Source organism: Pyrgilauda ruficollis, unplaced genomic scaffold (assembly GCF_017590135.1).
Source record: "Pyrgilauda ruficollis isolate IOZ18807 unplaced genomic scaffold, ASM1759013v1 scaffold66, whole genome shotgun sequence".
Taxonomy (NCBI): domain Eukaryota; kingdom Metazoa; phylum Chordata; class Aves; order Passeriformes; family Passeridae; genus Pyrgilauda; species Pyrgilauda ruficollis.
In genome coordinates, this window is record NW_024528377.1 from 444,090 (window position 1) to 459,486 (window position 15,397).

At 46.9% G+C, this 15,397-nt stretch overlaps 1 protein-coding gene across 2 annotated transcripts in view; it reads left to right on the plus strand.

Annotated features, from left to right (window-relative positions):
• The window catches only part of IQSEC3 (IQ motif and Sec7 domain ArfGEF 3), a 93,246-nt gene extending 78,868 nt beyond the window's left edge, over positions 1–14,378 (plus strand). The window contains exons 6-14 of one of the 2 annotated variants that reach the window (XM_041484478.1): positions 2,843–2,965; positions 3,598–3,764; positions 5,854–5,993; positions 6,794–6,919; positions 8,038–8,137; positions 10,246–10,407; positions 11,148–11,240; positions 11,687–11,730; positions 13,941–14,378. In XM_041484478.1, the coding sequence (XP_041340412.1) occupies positions 2,843–2,965; positions 3,598–3,764; positions 5,854–5,993; positions 6,794–6,919; positions 8,038–8,137; positions 10,246–10,407; positions 11,148–11,240; positions 11,687–11,730; positions 13,941–14,378 (1,393 nt within the window). Of the gene's footprint in view, positions 1–2,842; positions 2,966–3,597; positions 3,765–5,853; positions 5,994–6,793; positions 6,920–8,037; positions 8,138–10,245; positions 10,408–11,147; positions 11,241–11,686; positions 11,731–11,813; positions 11,889–13,940 lie in introns of those variants that run through there. The other variant, XM_041484479.1, reaches the window with a different exon arrangement.
• The last annotated feature ends 1,019 nt before the right edge of the window (positions 14,379–15,397 follow it).

Sequence of the window (15,397 nt, forward strand, 5' to 3'; positions counted from 1 at the left end):
AAATCAAATCCAAGCACAGGCTGACTTTGCTTGAATCAAATATTCTTCCTAACCTGTCCTTTCTGCCTGGTCAACTTTTCTCAGTAAACAGGACAGGGGACACTCTTCTTTGAGCTGAGAGACAAATGGAAGAGACTCCCAGGAGTTAGAATTTACAAAGTAAACCTGCATCAGTCAGTCTGTGAGAGAAACCCCCCTAGGAGAATCCAAGCATAACTCAAGTAGCAATGCCTGTTTGAGTTTGAAAAGAGCTGTGAACAGCTGCCTTGTCCTACTTGTCCGAAAGAAGGCTCCGTGCTTTCTGTATGAAGGGCATTGACTTTATTACTTGAGATTTGTACACAAAGGGGAGGATGTTTTAGGGCAGCCTGTGTGGAGGGGGAAAGACTGATCAAAGAGGGAAGGAGTAAGCAAAAGACAGATGATTTAATGCTGGTGGACTGGGGCTACTAGGGTGACCTTAGTGGGTGTCCCTGGGGCATGCAAGCACTCAGTGTTCACATGTCTGGAAGCAGACAATAGCAGCAAAATCACCAGGGTCAGTGCTGAGAAACACTTGCACACTGGAAAGGATTAAAAAATAATAACAAAAGCCCAAGTGCAGAGGTGGTTGCAGCTGTGAACACAATAACGACTAACAAGAGGAAAACTGTTTTTACTCTCAATGATAAATTCCAAGAAGCAGAATGCCTTGATGTTAACCCCAGGGACTGACTATAAGTATGAGAAAAATAAAAATAAAAAAGGAAAGATGCAGTGAAGGAATTTTTTCTTATTGCCAAGTGATTCTACAGTCCACCTCTTGGAGAGATAAAAAAATATTTCATAGAAGATTTCCTATGAGAGCAGTCCCTTTGATTCTCTTCCCTTGCTCTCTATCTGTTTCTGAATTTCGATTATATGGACTTTGTGCAGAGAAAGAGCCCACAATTCCTAGCTGAGGTTGTAACAAGTCCAACTTCAGAAGATACAAAGCACTTTATGTTCAGTCAAAGCTCTTGGTAAGTTATTCTGTGGGTGTCACCCCAGTTAAATGATGATAATTCCTGAATCAATAAGGCAATGGAGGAATGCAGAGACTTTTCTGAGTTCAAATCTCTGTCTCTTACCCATTTGAGGAATTGTGCAACAGATTTTTATTCCAGCAAGGCTGCACATGGCACTCAGCAGCTTAGCTGACAAACCACTTTCCAACAACCCACAGCAAACTGCAGCACTCAGACCAGCAGACACACTCCCAGTTTACCTCAGAAAGGAAGAAACTGGTAACAGCATACCCCTTTATTAGCAGAGGTTTCTTTGACAAAATTTCCAGATAATCCTAGGAAGCAGAAGGATCCAGAAGAGAGCTAATCCCCTCCCCCTCTTTTTTTCCCTATACCACTCCTCATAAAGTCCCAGACAACCTGTCTTGGGGGAAATTTCCTCCTTAATAACCTTAAATGTGGGATCAGTTTATCCTTTACCACATGGCATATCCTTTACCCCAAACACAATACAAAGAATTAAATAAAGGGGTTAAGGGACTAATAGAAGTAGCATCCAAAGTAAAAAGCAGCAGAAAATATGAAGTTCTTGAATTTTTAATGCGCTTCTATTGTCAAGGTGGTCCCATTAACAAATTAGTAACTTTGTATTTAATGAAGGTTTAAAGAAAATGGGATTTTGGCACCTGTGATTTTCTTCGTCTGTCAGACAGAATTTCAGTTTTGAAAATTTATTTTTGGCAAAGAATAATGACAAGCAGGAAGGTAAGTTGTGCATACCAAAGTCAGTGGAAAATAGAGTAACTCAATGTCTGTTTTGTTAGAATAACTAGTTTGCTAGACAGGGGACATGCAGAACATAAATCTAGACTTCAGCAAAGCTTTGGGCATGAGGAATTTTTTGTTGAGAGTGGAAGAGAGAGAAATTAGCAGAGGAATCATAAACAGGGGAGAAATTGGCTGATACAGACATTAGTGCCTACATACTCTGCTGAAATGGGAAGTTGGGCCTGAGGGACATTATGAACAGGGGTTTCTTTTGATTAATGCTTGCAGTAATGACCTGAGCACAAAAGGTAGGAATATGCTAACAGAATGTGCTGAAGCCACATGAGAAAGGTGTTGTCATTACAAGTGACTGAAATATCATGCAGTAAGAATAAGAACAAGTAGATTATTTGACTAATACAGAGAGCAAGTACTGTAGTGGTAGGTTTTGCAAACTAACAGCAGGGCCTTTATAAAATGAGAATGCTTTTGTGGGAAATAAGAGAGGTCATCCCCTTCTTGGGGTATCTAAACTGACCATGAATTTTCAGTGGGCGGTGAATCATGCCAAAATGCAAAGTGACACCAGATGAGCAGGTAATTTTCAATGTTATTTCTGTACAACAGCTTCCATTTCCTATTTTCTCTGAGCTGATTCTGGTCTTATTGATATTGATACAGGTGTCTAAATATCTATGTCAATATAAAGGTCCATATATCTATATAGATACAGGTAAGTATCAATACATATATATATATATATATATGCACACATACTTTCTCTGTATATGCATATGTGAATGTATATGCTGTCTATGGTGTGATAGGTATATATGATGGTGTATACATACACACACATATATATAAATATATAGTAAAGCACAAGAATTTCTCACCAGCTGTAGAATGCAGGAATCACTTGAGTGAGATCACTTCCCGTGGTAAGATCCAGGAAGCCATAGCCATGTCTCAAGGCCCCTCCCATGGGATTTCCCTTGGGGACTGGGCCTCAATGCCACGGTGGAGGAGCCTGCTTGGTGTCATCCATGGGAGGATGTTCTGATGAAGGCTATGTCCCCCTCTCACAGCTGTGTGGTGGATGAGATGGACTTCTCAGGCATGGAGCTGGACGAAGCCCTGCGGAAATTCCAGGCCCACATCCGTGTGCAGGGGGAGGCACAGAAGGTGGAGCGGCTCATCGAGGCTTTCAGGTAAGAGCAGGAGGCCTGCAGCCCCACTGCTGCAACCAGGGGAAGCAGGGAACTCAGCACACCCAAGGCAAAAAACCAGCAGGCATGGAGAGAATGTCCACAGACTTCCCTTCCAAAGAGGGGATCATGGAGGGGCTCCTGAAGGATGGAGTTCTCTGCCACTGCTGTGTCACAGCTGTGGCCTTGTCCGAGGTTCAGTGGCATGAAGGGCAGTGAGGCCAGTCCTGCTATGGCTTCCAGCAAGGGATTCCCTGTTCATTGGTGGCTCATAGGAAGAGAAGCAGAGGGGCTTGCAGGGCTGCTCAGTTCTCCCTTGGTGCATCCAGAGGAGTGCTTAGCAAGGCAGGCTGGAGCAGACACCTCCTGTATTACACTTGTGTGCTGACACACTCTGAGTAGTCCACTCCAGCCTCACTTGCTTTTTTGGTTCCTGAGGACAAGAAGGCTGAAGTTTCAGTGGCCTACTTCAGCCATTGGTGGGGAAATTTGCCTTCAGAGAGCAGTGGGTTCCTTCTCTCATGTGTGAGAGGTGGAGTGCAAGGAATGTGATCTGCTTGTGGTAAAGGCATTCCCAAGCTGGAGCAGAGGGCTCCCATGTTCCATGCTAAGTGTGTGCATCCCTCCTGCTGCAGCCAGAGGTACTGCATGTGTAACCCAGATGTGGTCCAGCAGTTTCACAACCCGGACACCATCTTCATCTTGGCCTTTGCAATCATCCTCCTCAACACAGACATGTACAGCCCCAACATCAAGCCTGACAGGAAGATGATGCTGGAGGACTTCATTCGCAATCTGAGAGGTGAGGGTTCTGCCTTGATTTTTCTTTTTTGCCCTCTTGCTTTTCTAAATTATGCCTAGATGAAGGCAGGAAAAGCCTAGTGGAACTGCCTTTCTCCAGGTCTTCTGCTGCTTGCCTGTGAGCCAGACAAGGAAGACCCTTTGAGATGCCTTCTAGGGTGCTGGGGAAGTGAAATTCTAATTAACTTTGTTTTCTGCAGAAAGCTGTCCAGCCTTCTCAGAAACCAACCATTTTCCTTTGAGAGATGGCTTCATCTTGTAAGATATCTCATTGCTTGGAAACAGTCCATTGTATTACATTTTCCTATTGTTCAGCTCCATCCTTCTTAGACCCTGTTGGGTTCTGCTAAACAAGCCCTACTTGCTGCATTGAATATATGAACACATTTTCCTTTTATCCAGGCTAAATCTTTCCCTTCTTAATTGCCTGCAATTACTTATAGTAACTGTAGGCGTGACAGAGTTCATGCATACATTATTTCTATGTAATTTCTGATCCATCAGTTCCCCAAATCAATTTTCTTCTATTTTCAAGGTCGGTCCTTTCCATCCTGGTAATATGTTGTTAAAAGCACTTTTTCAGATGTGGTCACAACATACTCATATATGGAGCTACTGCCTTGTTCTTATTTTCAGATCTACTAACTCAGCTCAGTATTGTTTGGCCTTTTTGACATCATGTCTAGACAAATTATTGTCTAATTTCCCAGCCATATTCATTCCTAGGTCATCCTAGGTCAGCCATTTTCCAAGTTTCTCTTACTGCACATCTGCAATTCATATAAAGCTCCCTCAAAGTTCTTCCAGCATGAATTCCTGTCTTTTCTGAAGATTTTGCATTTTTCTGGGTTTCTTTGACTTGTTTCTTTGTCCTGATTGCTGTTCAGCAAGTGTCAGCCTCCCACATCTTCCACAATTTGTCACCTGGTTCAGACTGGTATAATGTGACACTGAGGCCCTCTTTCAAGTTAATTCCACAGATACTGAATGGGTCTGCTACCTGCCATCACCCCCTTTAGTATTACAATTGATAGCACTAACAAAAGAGGGGGGTTATTTTAATGTTAACTTACTATTAGAGTTGCTTTAAAAACTGTCAGTTCACACCACAATGGATTAAATCAGCATGAGGGTCACTCACCTCCAGTGTGCAACACACCACAACTCATTAGAGCAAATGAATGTCACCCCATCACAGACAAGCAGAGACAGTTCAATCCAGACTCACCTGCAATGCAGGCCAATGCCCAGCAGCTTCAGCAGCCTGTGCTGGAAATGTTGTTTGGGATACATTTGCAAGGATGTAGGTAAGGGAGCAGGACATCTCAATGCCTTTCCATTTCTCAGCAGGTCCTCACCTGCATCACTCAGGATAGTACATCTCAGACCAGGGAGCTGGAGGAAGGCAGAGAAAATCAATATAAAATAACTGGAGGAATTCAGTTTGGAAGGACTGGAAACTTGGTTTTCAGTGTTTGACTCAGAGAAGGGTGGAAAAAACCTTTTCTGCCAGGCTCAGAAGGGTCAGGCAGCAAAATCTGGATAATTATCTAAGGAGATATAAAAGAGGAAAGGGGCAGGGTCAAGGCAGAGATACCACAAACAGAATAGCAGGAAAGCATTACTCCTAGGAGACAACACAGAAGGAAAATGGTGGAGGTCACCAAGCAGACAAGGAGAGATGATGCTTGCATTGGCAGCAAGAGCTGCTGAATCCCATCACAGAACTTCCCCACATCTAGCACTTCTGATGATACAAAATCAATGCAGGGGTTACTGCTGAGTGGCCCAAGATAAATGATGTGAAATTGTGGCTATAAAACCTTAGGGAACACATGGAAAGGAGCCACCATGCAGAGCAATGGAATAATGAAATCAACTGCATTGGCCTCAGAGATGTCAGTCTCTCCTGCTGGTGCATTAGATGCGTTAGAGAAACAAAGGAGACAGCCTAAAGTGAAGTATTGCTATTCCCCTTCACTTCCCAGCACTGCTCAGTGCAGAGGCAGTAGTGACCTGCCAGAGACCACTGGTTCTTCCCTTTTCTCTTCTCTCTGGCTGGTCTGCCCAACATTTTCTGTCTTTGGCAGGGGTGGATGACGGTGCTGACATCCCTCGGGAGCTGGTGGTGGGGATCTATGAGAGGATCCAGCAGAAAGAGCTAAAATCTAATGAGGACCATGTAACTTATGTCACCAAAGTGGAGAAGTCCATAGTTGGAATGAAAACGGTGAGCACCCATAATCCTCTGGCACCACCCAGCCCCTCTGTCCCCCACCTCTCTCCCTGCCCTCTTTTCTGTGTTTTTCCTCTATGCCTTTCTTCTCTTATGTAATACTTTCCTTGCTTGTCTCTACAAATGTACTCCTTTTGCTCCAAACTCTTTATTTCCTGCTATCTCATTCTTTCCTAATTTTGAGGGATCTCCTTGGCCAGAGTTTATAGTATCTAGTGCTGTATTGTTTGCCCATGAATTTTACTGCAGGTCCTGGCTGCAGGATAGGTCTGCAGTGTTTCAAACTTTCAGGCCTTTTAAGGGTGTAGGAAGTAAAAGGCAAAGTGATAAAAAACAATTTTATCTGTCTGTCTCTAGTGAATTCCCTAAAAATTGCTGGGGTTAAGAGATCCCCAAAGCACAGACATCTTCTTTGGCAGTAACCAATCTGTAGTGCAAGAACATACATACTGTTTATCCAAAATAAAGCAGAATGATTTCTCAAAGCCCAGGAAACCTGCAGATATCCAGTGGGGTGAGAGAGGCTGAGCAGTGACCCAAGGATTGGAAGCCAGAGATAGGATGTGTGAGCAAGAAGGTTGCATTTAGTCTGCCCTTTGATTTACCTGGATCACAAGACTTTCTCTGTTACTGCACCAGCAGGAAAACTGATGGCAAGGAGCAGTGGTGAGGTGATTTGTCTGGGCAGAGTGGGTGGAACTGTGTCACTGGGCAGGGTTGTGCAATCTGAGGGTGGGGGAGACCCACAGTGGCCCCTCCTTGAGCCCCTGCATGCTCCTGTGTGCTCCCTGCAGGTGCTGTCGGTGCCCCACCGGCGGCTGGTGTGCTGCAGCCGCCTGTTCGAAGTGACCGATGTGAACAAAGTGCAGAAGCAGGCAGCTCACCAAAGGGAAGTCTTCCTCTTCAATGACCTGCTGGTGGTGAGTGTGCTTTGGCAATTAGGCACTGCAGTAATAAAACCTGCCCTGGTTTCTGTAAGGAAATCTGAAACCAGTCCACAACATCCATTTTCCCTCTAAGGACAGCTCCCAGTTCATCAACACTGTAAGACACAGCTCTGGACCCCTCACCATTAAAAACCTACTAAATCTAGAACTCCACTAAACCCTTGAAAAAACAAACTGTCACATCCCACAGCCATCCAAGCAATGTTATTGCTTTCTCTCCTGCCTTTGCCAGCAGGGAGGTTCATTTCATGAGAGGGCGGTTCATTTCTTTGTCTATTTGTACTACAGTACACAGAGCCCTCTCATGCCCTTTAAATCTTTCCTGCCAGACACTTTAAAATCACTGCCTTCTAACATGGAAAAGGCTGTAGCAGACTAGACAGTACTTATCAGACCCCCAAATGTGCAGAGTATTTTTGAAAGTGTCCTGCCCCAGCAATGGAATTGTGCAGGTACCAGAGAGCAGAGTTGCATTGAAACTGAAAGGAGGCCAGACAAAATGGAGGTTTGCTGAATTTAATGGCAAAGTAAAGCCGTGGTGGCAGCAGATGCAAGGCAAAACCCAAACCCTTTTGTAGAAGAAGAGGATAAGAGAGCTTTACCCAGCTACTCCTCTGCAGCCACTTGCACAGTTATGAACGTGGGGAGAGGGTCTGCTCCTTGCAGGGTCTGCTCCTGCAGGGTCTGCTCCTCCTCTACTCCATGGGATAAACCTAATCCATAAGGACTACAGCTAAGGCACAAGGGCAGCACAGCATTCTCATAGCTCTTGTTGCCAGCTCTAAGGTATTTATGGCAGGCTTCCCTTTGCCTTTTGGTCTGTTCCTCGGTGAAGAGAATTACCCTTTCAAACTCAAAATGTGGTGACCAAGCTCCTCTGGGAGAGAGCCGAGTGGGCCCACGGCGATGCCTACAGGACTCCAGAAGTGTTGTTACAAGGCAGCATTCCAGGCAGCTGTCCTGCAAAGAGCCAGTCATTCAGCAAACATTGCTCCCATGTACACTTAGCAGAGCTTTTTTGCCTTGAGCAGTTTGCATCGTTCCTGCCTCACTGTTCCCCAGCACCAATGATGCTTCTCTCCCTCCAACAGATCCTCAAGCTTTGCCCGAAGAAGAAAAGCTCCTCAACATACACATTTTGCAAGTCAGTCGGCCTGCTAGGGATGCAGTTCCATCTCTTTGAGAATGAGTGTAAGTCCACTGCTCCTGGGTGTCCTGGAGGGGTTTGGCAGGGAAAAGGAGAAGGAGGGAGCGGGCTGTGTGAGTCTGCATTAGGAGAGAGATTCTGTCAGAGCTAAAAGCAGAGGAGAGAAAACTAAGACTTGTGCCGAGGAGATCACTCTTTAGGTACACTGTGATGAGGAGAAGATCCTGGTACCTCTCCTAGGTCTGAGCATCTGCAGAAGGGTCTTATTGAAGGATCTGGCTTATTATGGTGGCAGGGACAGCACCAGTGGTGAAGACTGGGGGAAACAATCCCCCTATACATCCCACTGAGCTCCCAGAAGCCAACTGCTGGTGCAGAATCTTGTTCTTGACAGAACTGCTGCTGCCAGCTTTAGCCCCTCTCCCCTCATGCCCAAAGTCACAACCCCCACTGCTGCCTGTGATGCTGACAGAGGCAGAGGTGCTGCTGCCACCTCCCTGCACAGTGCCGTGCTGAGCTGAGAGCTTCCCAAGGCAGAGGCAGAGCCCTTGGAACAGTACCCACCAAAGCATGGCAGGAGGCCAGCCCTAGTGAGCCTGACCTTGATGGTCTGGGAATAGAGCCATGATGTGTCATGATTGGGGCTGGTTGTGCCGTGCAGGAGTTCCAGAAACAGGCAGGCTCCCTGCTGGCACAGGCAGAGGGGCAGCACAGCAGTCCCAGGCAAGCATGGCTGATGCCCCTGGGATCAGGGGCACAAACCCCTAGGATCACAATGCTCTCCATTGTGAGCACATGGAGAACATGCTACAAGGAAGGAAAATGTAGCAGTGTTGTGGCTATGCTAAGTTTTTTCTATCCCTCCTCTACTCTGCTGGCAGCATGAGTCACTCTCCCAACACCCTGCTCTGCAGCATGCAGAGGCTCCCACATCCCTGTGAACCAAAGGGGCATTCATACCTGAATATCCCCAGGAGGCACCATCAGAGCTGGAATCAGCTTTCAGGGCTAGCATGACTATCCTGGCAGTGCCCAAATCTTCTGGCAAAGGTGCCTTGTTGTGTATCTCCTGCAGAGATAGTAAAGCAAATGTGACAATGATCTTGTGATCAGAACAGATGAGAGAGATAGGGTGGGAAAAGAGCTTGGCACACAAACAGGGGGAGCAGAGGGCTGGCTGAAAATAACAGGTTAGGCCTTGGCTTGTTTGGGAAAGACTGATAAAGGAAGGCTAATAAAGGAAGGCTGCCCATGGAAGACAGGCAGATGTAGGAGCACTGGAAGAGAAGTGAAAGCAGGACAGGGGAAGACAGAAATTAAATTTAGAGGAATGTGAAAGGAAAGGAGGAAAGGGATTGAAACCACCAGCCACTGAGTAAATGATAAAGTCTAGTCAAAAGTGTGGCAAGTTCTCTGCATTCTTGTGTTCTCCTGATTCTGTTGGTTGAATGTCCAGTCATCACCTCCCTGCACACAAACCTGATCTTTAAAACATGAGCCCTTTTGCTGTTTATTTTCACTCTCTGGGCATGGCCCCTCATTTACATTCCTGTGTGTTGTGCCTGTGAGGGGCACTAAGCAGAGACCTACAAATACACATCTTTCCCTTTACCATTCTCTCTGCAGAGTGCAATGAGCTCCCCACCTGCACTGTGCCAACACCCCTCCTGTGTTCTCTGCAGATGAAAGGAGAGGCTGGGGACAAGTCCTGCCACTGTGGATGCAATGGCTCTGACCCCAGAAGACAACCTCTCCTGCTGCATCTATCACAGGAGAAAAAGTGTCATTGGCCTCATAAACACTGTTTACTCTTCCACAGACTGAGAAAGGCTTTACAGTCTTACCTCTGTGCTCAGGTTCCTAGGCCCAGTGCTGCAAAAGCAACTAAGAGCTAGAGTTCTCTGGTTTTGGCAGCTCTGTGGTGCTGGTGACACTTGCCTTGCTGCTGCAGCTTGGTCCTTCTGTTCTCTTGGAGGGCTGCAGTGCTGCAGGTTCCCACAGCTGGCAGAGTGACAAACTCTGGGTGTGCAATTCCATTGGACTCGTGCTGAAAACTCTCTGTCCTTCAGAAGTACCAAAAAAAAAAAAAAAACAAACTAATCCATCAAGAATGCCTAACACATCTTTATTTTGTTGGCACATCTTTTTTCAGATTACCCCCATGGCATTACACTGGTGACTCCAGTTTCAGGCTCAGAGAAAAAACAGGTACTACACTTCTGTGCTCTGGGTGCTGAGGAAATGCAGAAGTTTGTGGAAGACCTGAAAGAGTCAATAGCAGAAGTGACAGAACTGGAACAGATACGAATTGAATGTAAGGGTCTCTCATACAATTCACACTCCAATGCCATCACACTGCATGTGACTACAAGGCAAAAAGGGTAAAGGAAGTGTTCTTCAGGAACAGGGGCAAAGAGGATGAGCAGCACAAGTCTGCACAGGGTGTTCCTGGGTTCACTGAGAGGATGAAAAAGCACACTGTGACCACCAGCCAGCAGGAGAAATGGAAGGACTTAACTACTTACAATGCTTATGGGACAGGGAGTGTGATACAGCAGCCTGGAATAGGGAACTTAGACTGCCACACCCAGAAGATTCTTTTCTGTCCCATACTCCTTTGACTATGCAAGCATGATCTGTAAGTAGCTGGGATAGATCTCATACCTTTAACAGAGCTGTCCTGAGGGCAAGCAGTCTGTCACTCCATGGTCTTACACAGACAAGATGTCCATGTAGCCTTTGATGGCCTTTCCAGGTACAAACTGATGAGCCAAAGTAGCTCAGCTGCAGTGGTCCCCATCTGTGCAGCACTAGCCAACCCTGTATAAATGTAGGTCATATGTAGAAGGTCCTATAGAGATACCCAAGTTTCTTCACATATCAAATCCTCTCCAGTTTCTGTTTTTTCTTGGCTGTTCCTCTCTCTCTTCTTGACACTCACTCATGATTTCCTTGCATTAATTCTCCTTGCTGACTTCTCATTTTGTTCCTTCAATATGCTGGTGACCTTCCCTCCATCCCCCCCTCATTTGTTTCCATATGTCTGTTTTGCAGGGGAACTGGAGAAACAGCAAGGGACGAAGACTCTCTCCTTAAGGACCAATGGAGCCCAGATGGAGCTGCAGTCTAAGCAAGGTTCTCCAACAGGTAAGAGGGCACCCAGCACCCAACTTTTTTTGGTCTAGAAGTGCTGCCTTTGCAAATGTGTTCTCACTGGTGCCTGTGAAAATAACAGCAAAAAGAAGTGTTCAGTTTTGTGTCCTTTAGCCTTGGCCAAATAGTGAAAATACAAGAGCATATACATTCTTCAAATACCCTAGAAAAGCCCTTGAAGTCTCATTACCCAGCCTGTAGCTGTAATACCTGGTAAAGAGCTGTTACTCAGAGACAGAGCATGGGTAAATTCTGAAGAACCTGGCCTAATTTTCTTCCCTGAACTGATAAAATGTACCCCACTAAGCAGCTAACATGTTGCAAGAGGGTCTGGATTGGCCTTGCACCTCTCCCTTTAACTCTCCAGTCCACAGTATGAGGACCAGCTCTTGACTAGAGGGACAGATCTCATGAGTGAGATATTTTGTTTTATTTCAAAGGCAAGAAGGATTTGGGGGAGAAGGTCTCGGACAGCACAGTGGAGGTAAGTAGAGTGCAGAGCAGCTGAGGTAAGTAATTCTCTCTCACTTCAGCACTTCTCACATTCTCTGTTGTTTCTTTTCTCAGGTTTTAATCAATGCCTCCCCAGCCAGACTGACAATTTTACCAATTTCCAGAGATACAATTAAAAGTTACTGCTAGGACGGGTAATACAACTTTCAAATCCAAACTAAACTTCAAAGCATTTTCAATCCTTTTCTATAACTGTAACATCCTTCATGGACCAAGCTCCCAAACGCTGTAGACTAACCCACCCCACTGCTTCTGGGGAGACTGAAAACCCCTCTAAGGACTTCCCTGACATGCTAACTCCATGCAGCATCACATGCAAATTCCCCACAGCCCAGCTTTCCTGCACTATCTCTGCAGCTCTGTCTCTCCATCCCCCTGAAGGGGATTGAGCATGGCCTTTGTACACCAGACTTTCCTTAGAGCTTCACCTTCCTAGGTAGGGAGCTTGGCTGTCCTGTGTACATCTATCTTTGCAGGAATGTCCAGCATCCAGTGGGTTGCCTGTTTCTTCACATATACCCTTACTCTCACTGCCTGTGAGGAAACAGGAAAATGCAATCTTCACACTGAAAATCTTATCAACTACTTCCTACTCTGTCTCTGTCTGAAATATCTCCATTGTCCTGAACCTTCCCTTTTTCAGGGTAGTTCTCTCCCCTCTTGTCAACATGTATTTACTTAAAGAATTTAGCTTCTCTGTGGGGAGTAGGTGCTGCTTCTTTTCCCTGGAGAGCACCCTGTTTTGCTGCAGACACCCCCTTCCTGGGAAAGGTGCCTCTGCCAGCCATTTTCCTATTCCTGTTGGGAGAAGTGTCTCCCTGTGTAGAACAGCTTCCATGTATCCTAATGTCATTGGCACTTCATGGCCCAGCATCCAGTTTTTCCTGTGGGATGTTCCAACACTTGAACAAATATTGACACAATATTATGTCCTGCTGTGTGGTGAGTCTGAGCGACCTCCATGTCTGGATAGAGACAGACAGCTCATCCTTGTTCCAGCATAGTGGGGAGCTTGGTCACATCACAGCTTCTCCTTCCCAGTTGCTGGTGCAGCTGCTGACTCTGCCAGACCCTCAGGGCAGCCCCACTGTCCCCCCTGTAACCCTGCCTGGCTGGAAGTGCCACGCTAACCTGCGAGCACTTGTTTCCTACCCAGGGCTTGTCACTTGGCTGACATTCTGTTTTAAGCCAGCAACTTAGCTCTGTTTTGGGGTCTCCATCAGCCCATGTCCTTGCCAGGAAGAACTATAACCTCATCCATCATTTGGGAAGCGTTATTTCCCTGCTGCACTTCTCCTGCTAGGGACTTCCCGTCCAGGCCAGCTCGTCCTTTTCAGACTGGTCTCAGTGAGCTCCCTTATTTGATTCCATTATCAGCATCTCAATGTGGAAACCCTGATGACCTCCTGCTTCCCTACCTGCTTTCAGCTGACCAAGTATTACTCTGCCAGCAGAGGAGCATTTCCATTTCTCTGAGATTATCTAATCTGCTGCCATTTCATCATGAATTTCTTTTATCATTGTATGAGCTAGATGGGCATTTTTGGTTTCTTTTTTTTTTTTAAATCATTTCCTTTCACTGACAAACCACCAAATGGAGCAGAGGGAGCTGCCTTTTGCTAGACTATGTCAGGTTTCTGCTTTTTCCTTTGTAAACAGATTAGCCAGTCATGTGGTGTACCTTCCTACTTAGAAAGGCAGGGAGCTGGGAAAGTCTTGAGTTTCTCTGTCGCTCTCTATCTCAGATTCAGCTGCTGTCATTTTGCTGAAACGTACAGCCTCGATTATCTGAAACCTTGTGGTCTGGTCCCCCTCTCCTTTCTGCTGGTGGGGACAAAGTCATGACCTCGAGGTCTGTTCATTTCCATGAGAATTCACGGACACTTCCACTCTTAGAATCGATGTGTGTTCCCTGTGCTGTTTGGATAATCACTGCATTTGGGAATGCCGGCTCTGCTGCCTTTGACGTGATGGAAAGGACAGGGACACTTAGGCTGGATGGGGACAATGGGGCTGTTGAGGGGGACTGTGCAGCCAAGATCATACCTATTCTGGTTTTTTGAGGGAGGGAGGGTTAAATGCAAGTGAGCTCGTCTGGTGGCGGGGGTTCAGGGCAGCCAGTAGCAGCGGATGGGAAAAGTCTTGTAACATTTAATGCTTCTTTGGCTGTTTCTAAACTAGGTGTCAATTCACAACAGGCTTCAAACGTACCAGCACAACTCCGCCCTGGGGCCCGAGAGTGGAATGCAGCCCAGCATGCGTCTTAACATGCCACGGGAGCAGCTGGAGACAGCACTGGTGCCCTCACACCCCGCCTCGGCGGGGACACTTGTACAGTGCCAGCAGATTGTCAAAGTCATTGTCTTGGACAAGCCGTGCCTCGCTCGGATGGAGCCGGCCCTCAACCAGACTCTGACACGCTACGTCACCTCCGACTCCTGCACCTCCACCCCCTGGCGCGGTGTGGGCAGTGGGCTCCCTGGGACCCCCATGAAGCTGGTCCATCAGCCTCCCCTGCCACCTCCACCCCCTCCCTACAACCACCCCCACCAGTACTGCCCCCCCAGCTCGCTGCTTCAGAGGCGCAGGTATTCCAGTGGCTCTCGCAGCCTCGTGTAGCCACACCACCAGCATCAAACAGCACAGACTTCCTCGCTTCCCTTCCCCACCACCTCCCAGGGACCCTTTCTGTCTACAGAGATCTAGTTTGTGATTTATTTTTTAGTAAAACAAGAACAAAAGATTAAAAAAAAAGCCAACTGACCTAACTCTTACCCTGTCTCCCCTCAAGATGACGCTATTTGTGAGGAGCCATCTGTAGAAACTGCCAACCTACATGCTCACACATCCTCACACCCTGCCAGCCCAGCTGGCCTCTGTGCTCGTGTTGTCCCCATGTAGCACTTTGCTGCCCTGTTCCTCAGAGGCTTGATGACCTGCTGCTTTCTAGGCACCGTGTCTTCCGTTTCCTACTCCTTAACCTCCTTTCCTGCCTTGCATTTACCTGGCCATAGGTTTGTACCCACCCAGCCTCAGAGAGAAATGGACTCACCTGTGCCATACCTTGGGGCATTCCTGGGGGTGGAGTTCTCCCTGCCACCATCACTGCCACCTGCTAAGCTGGAGTGAGAACTTGCACCACTTGCCACGCTTCCTCTTCATCGCTCTCCAAGTATTATCTCCTTGCAGCAACCGGCTCCAAATGGAGGAGTGCACGAGTGGAAGAGAGCTTGAGAGGAGGAGAGACTGTCCTGAGCTGCAGTACAAGTACACAAAGATGGCCTCACTGAACACCAAAACTTTTTCTGTTGTTATGTTGGAGCATTGTACCAGAGACCTCTGCTGAGACCTAGCAGACCTCACCACGTGTAAATACACCTGTATGGTAGCACACGTATGCGCATGCTTACTAAGGAAACACCAAGCAGTTCTGAGGGAGCAGAAGGGAGGGCTTCAGTCCAGGGATCTTCCTGGAATGGATCTGTGCTTTTCCAAAGAGACAGCACCGAGAGGTGCCCTCCCACCTCACCACACACACCCCCCACAAACACATACAGGAGATTGTCTTCTCTAAAACAGACCCACCTCTGCTTTCCTTCTTCTGGCTGGTTTTGTGTTTCCTGCCCACCTGCATTTTT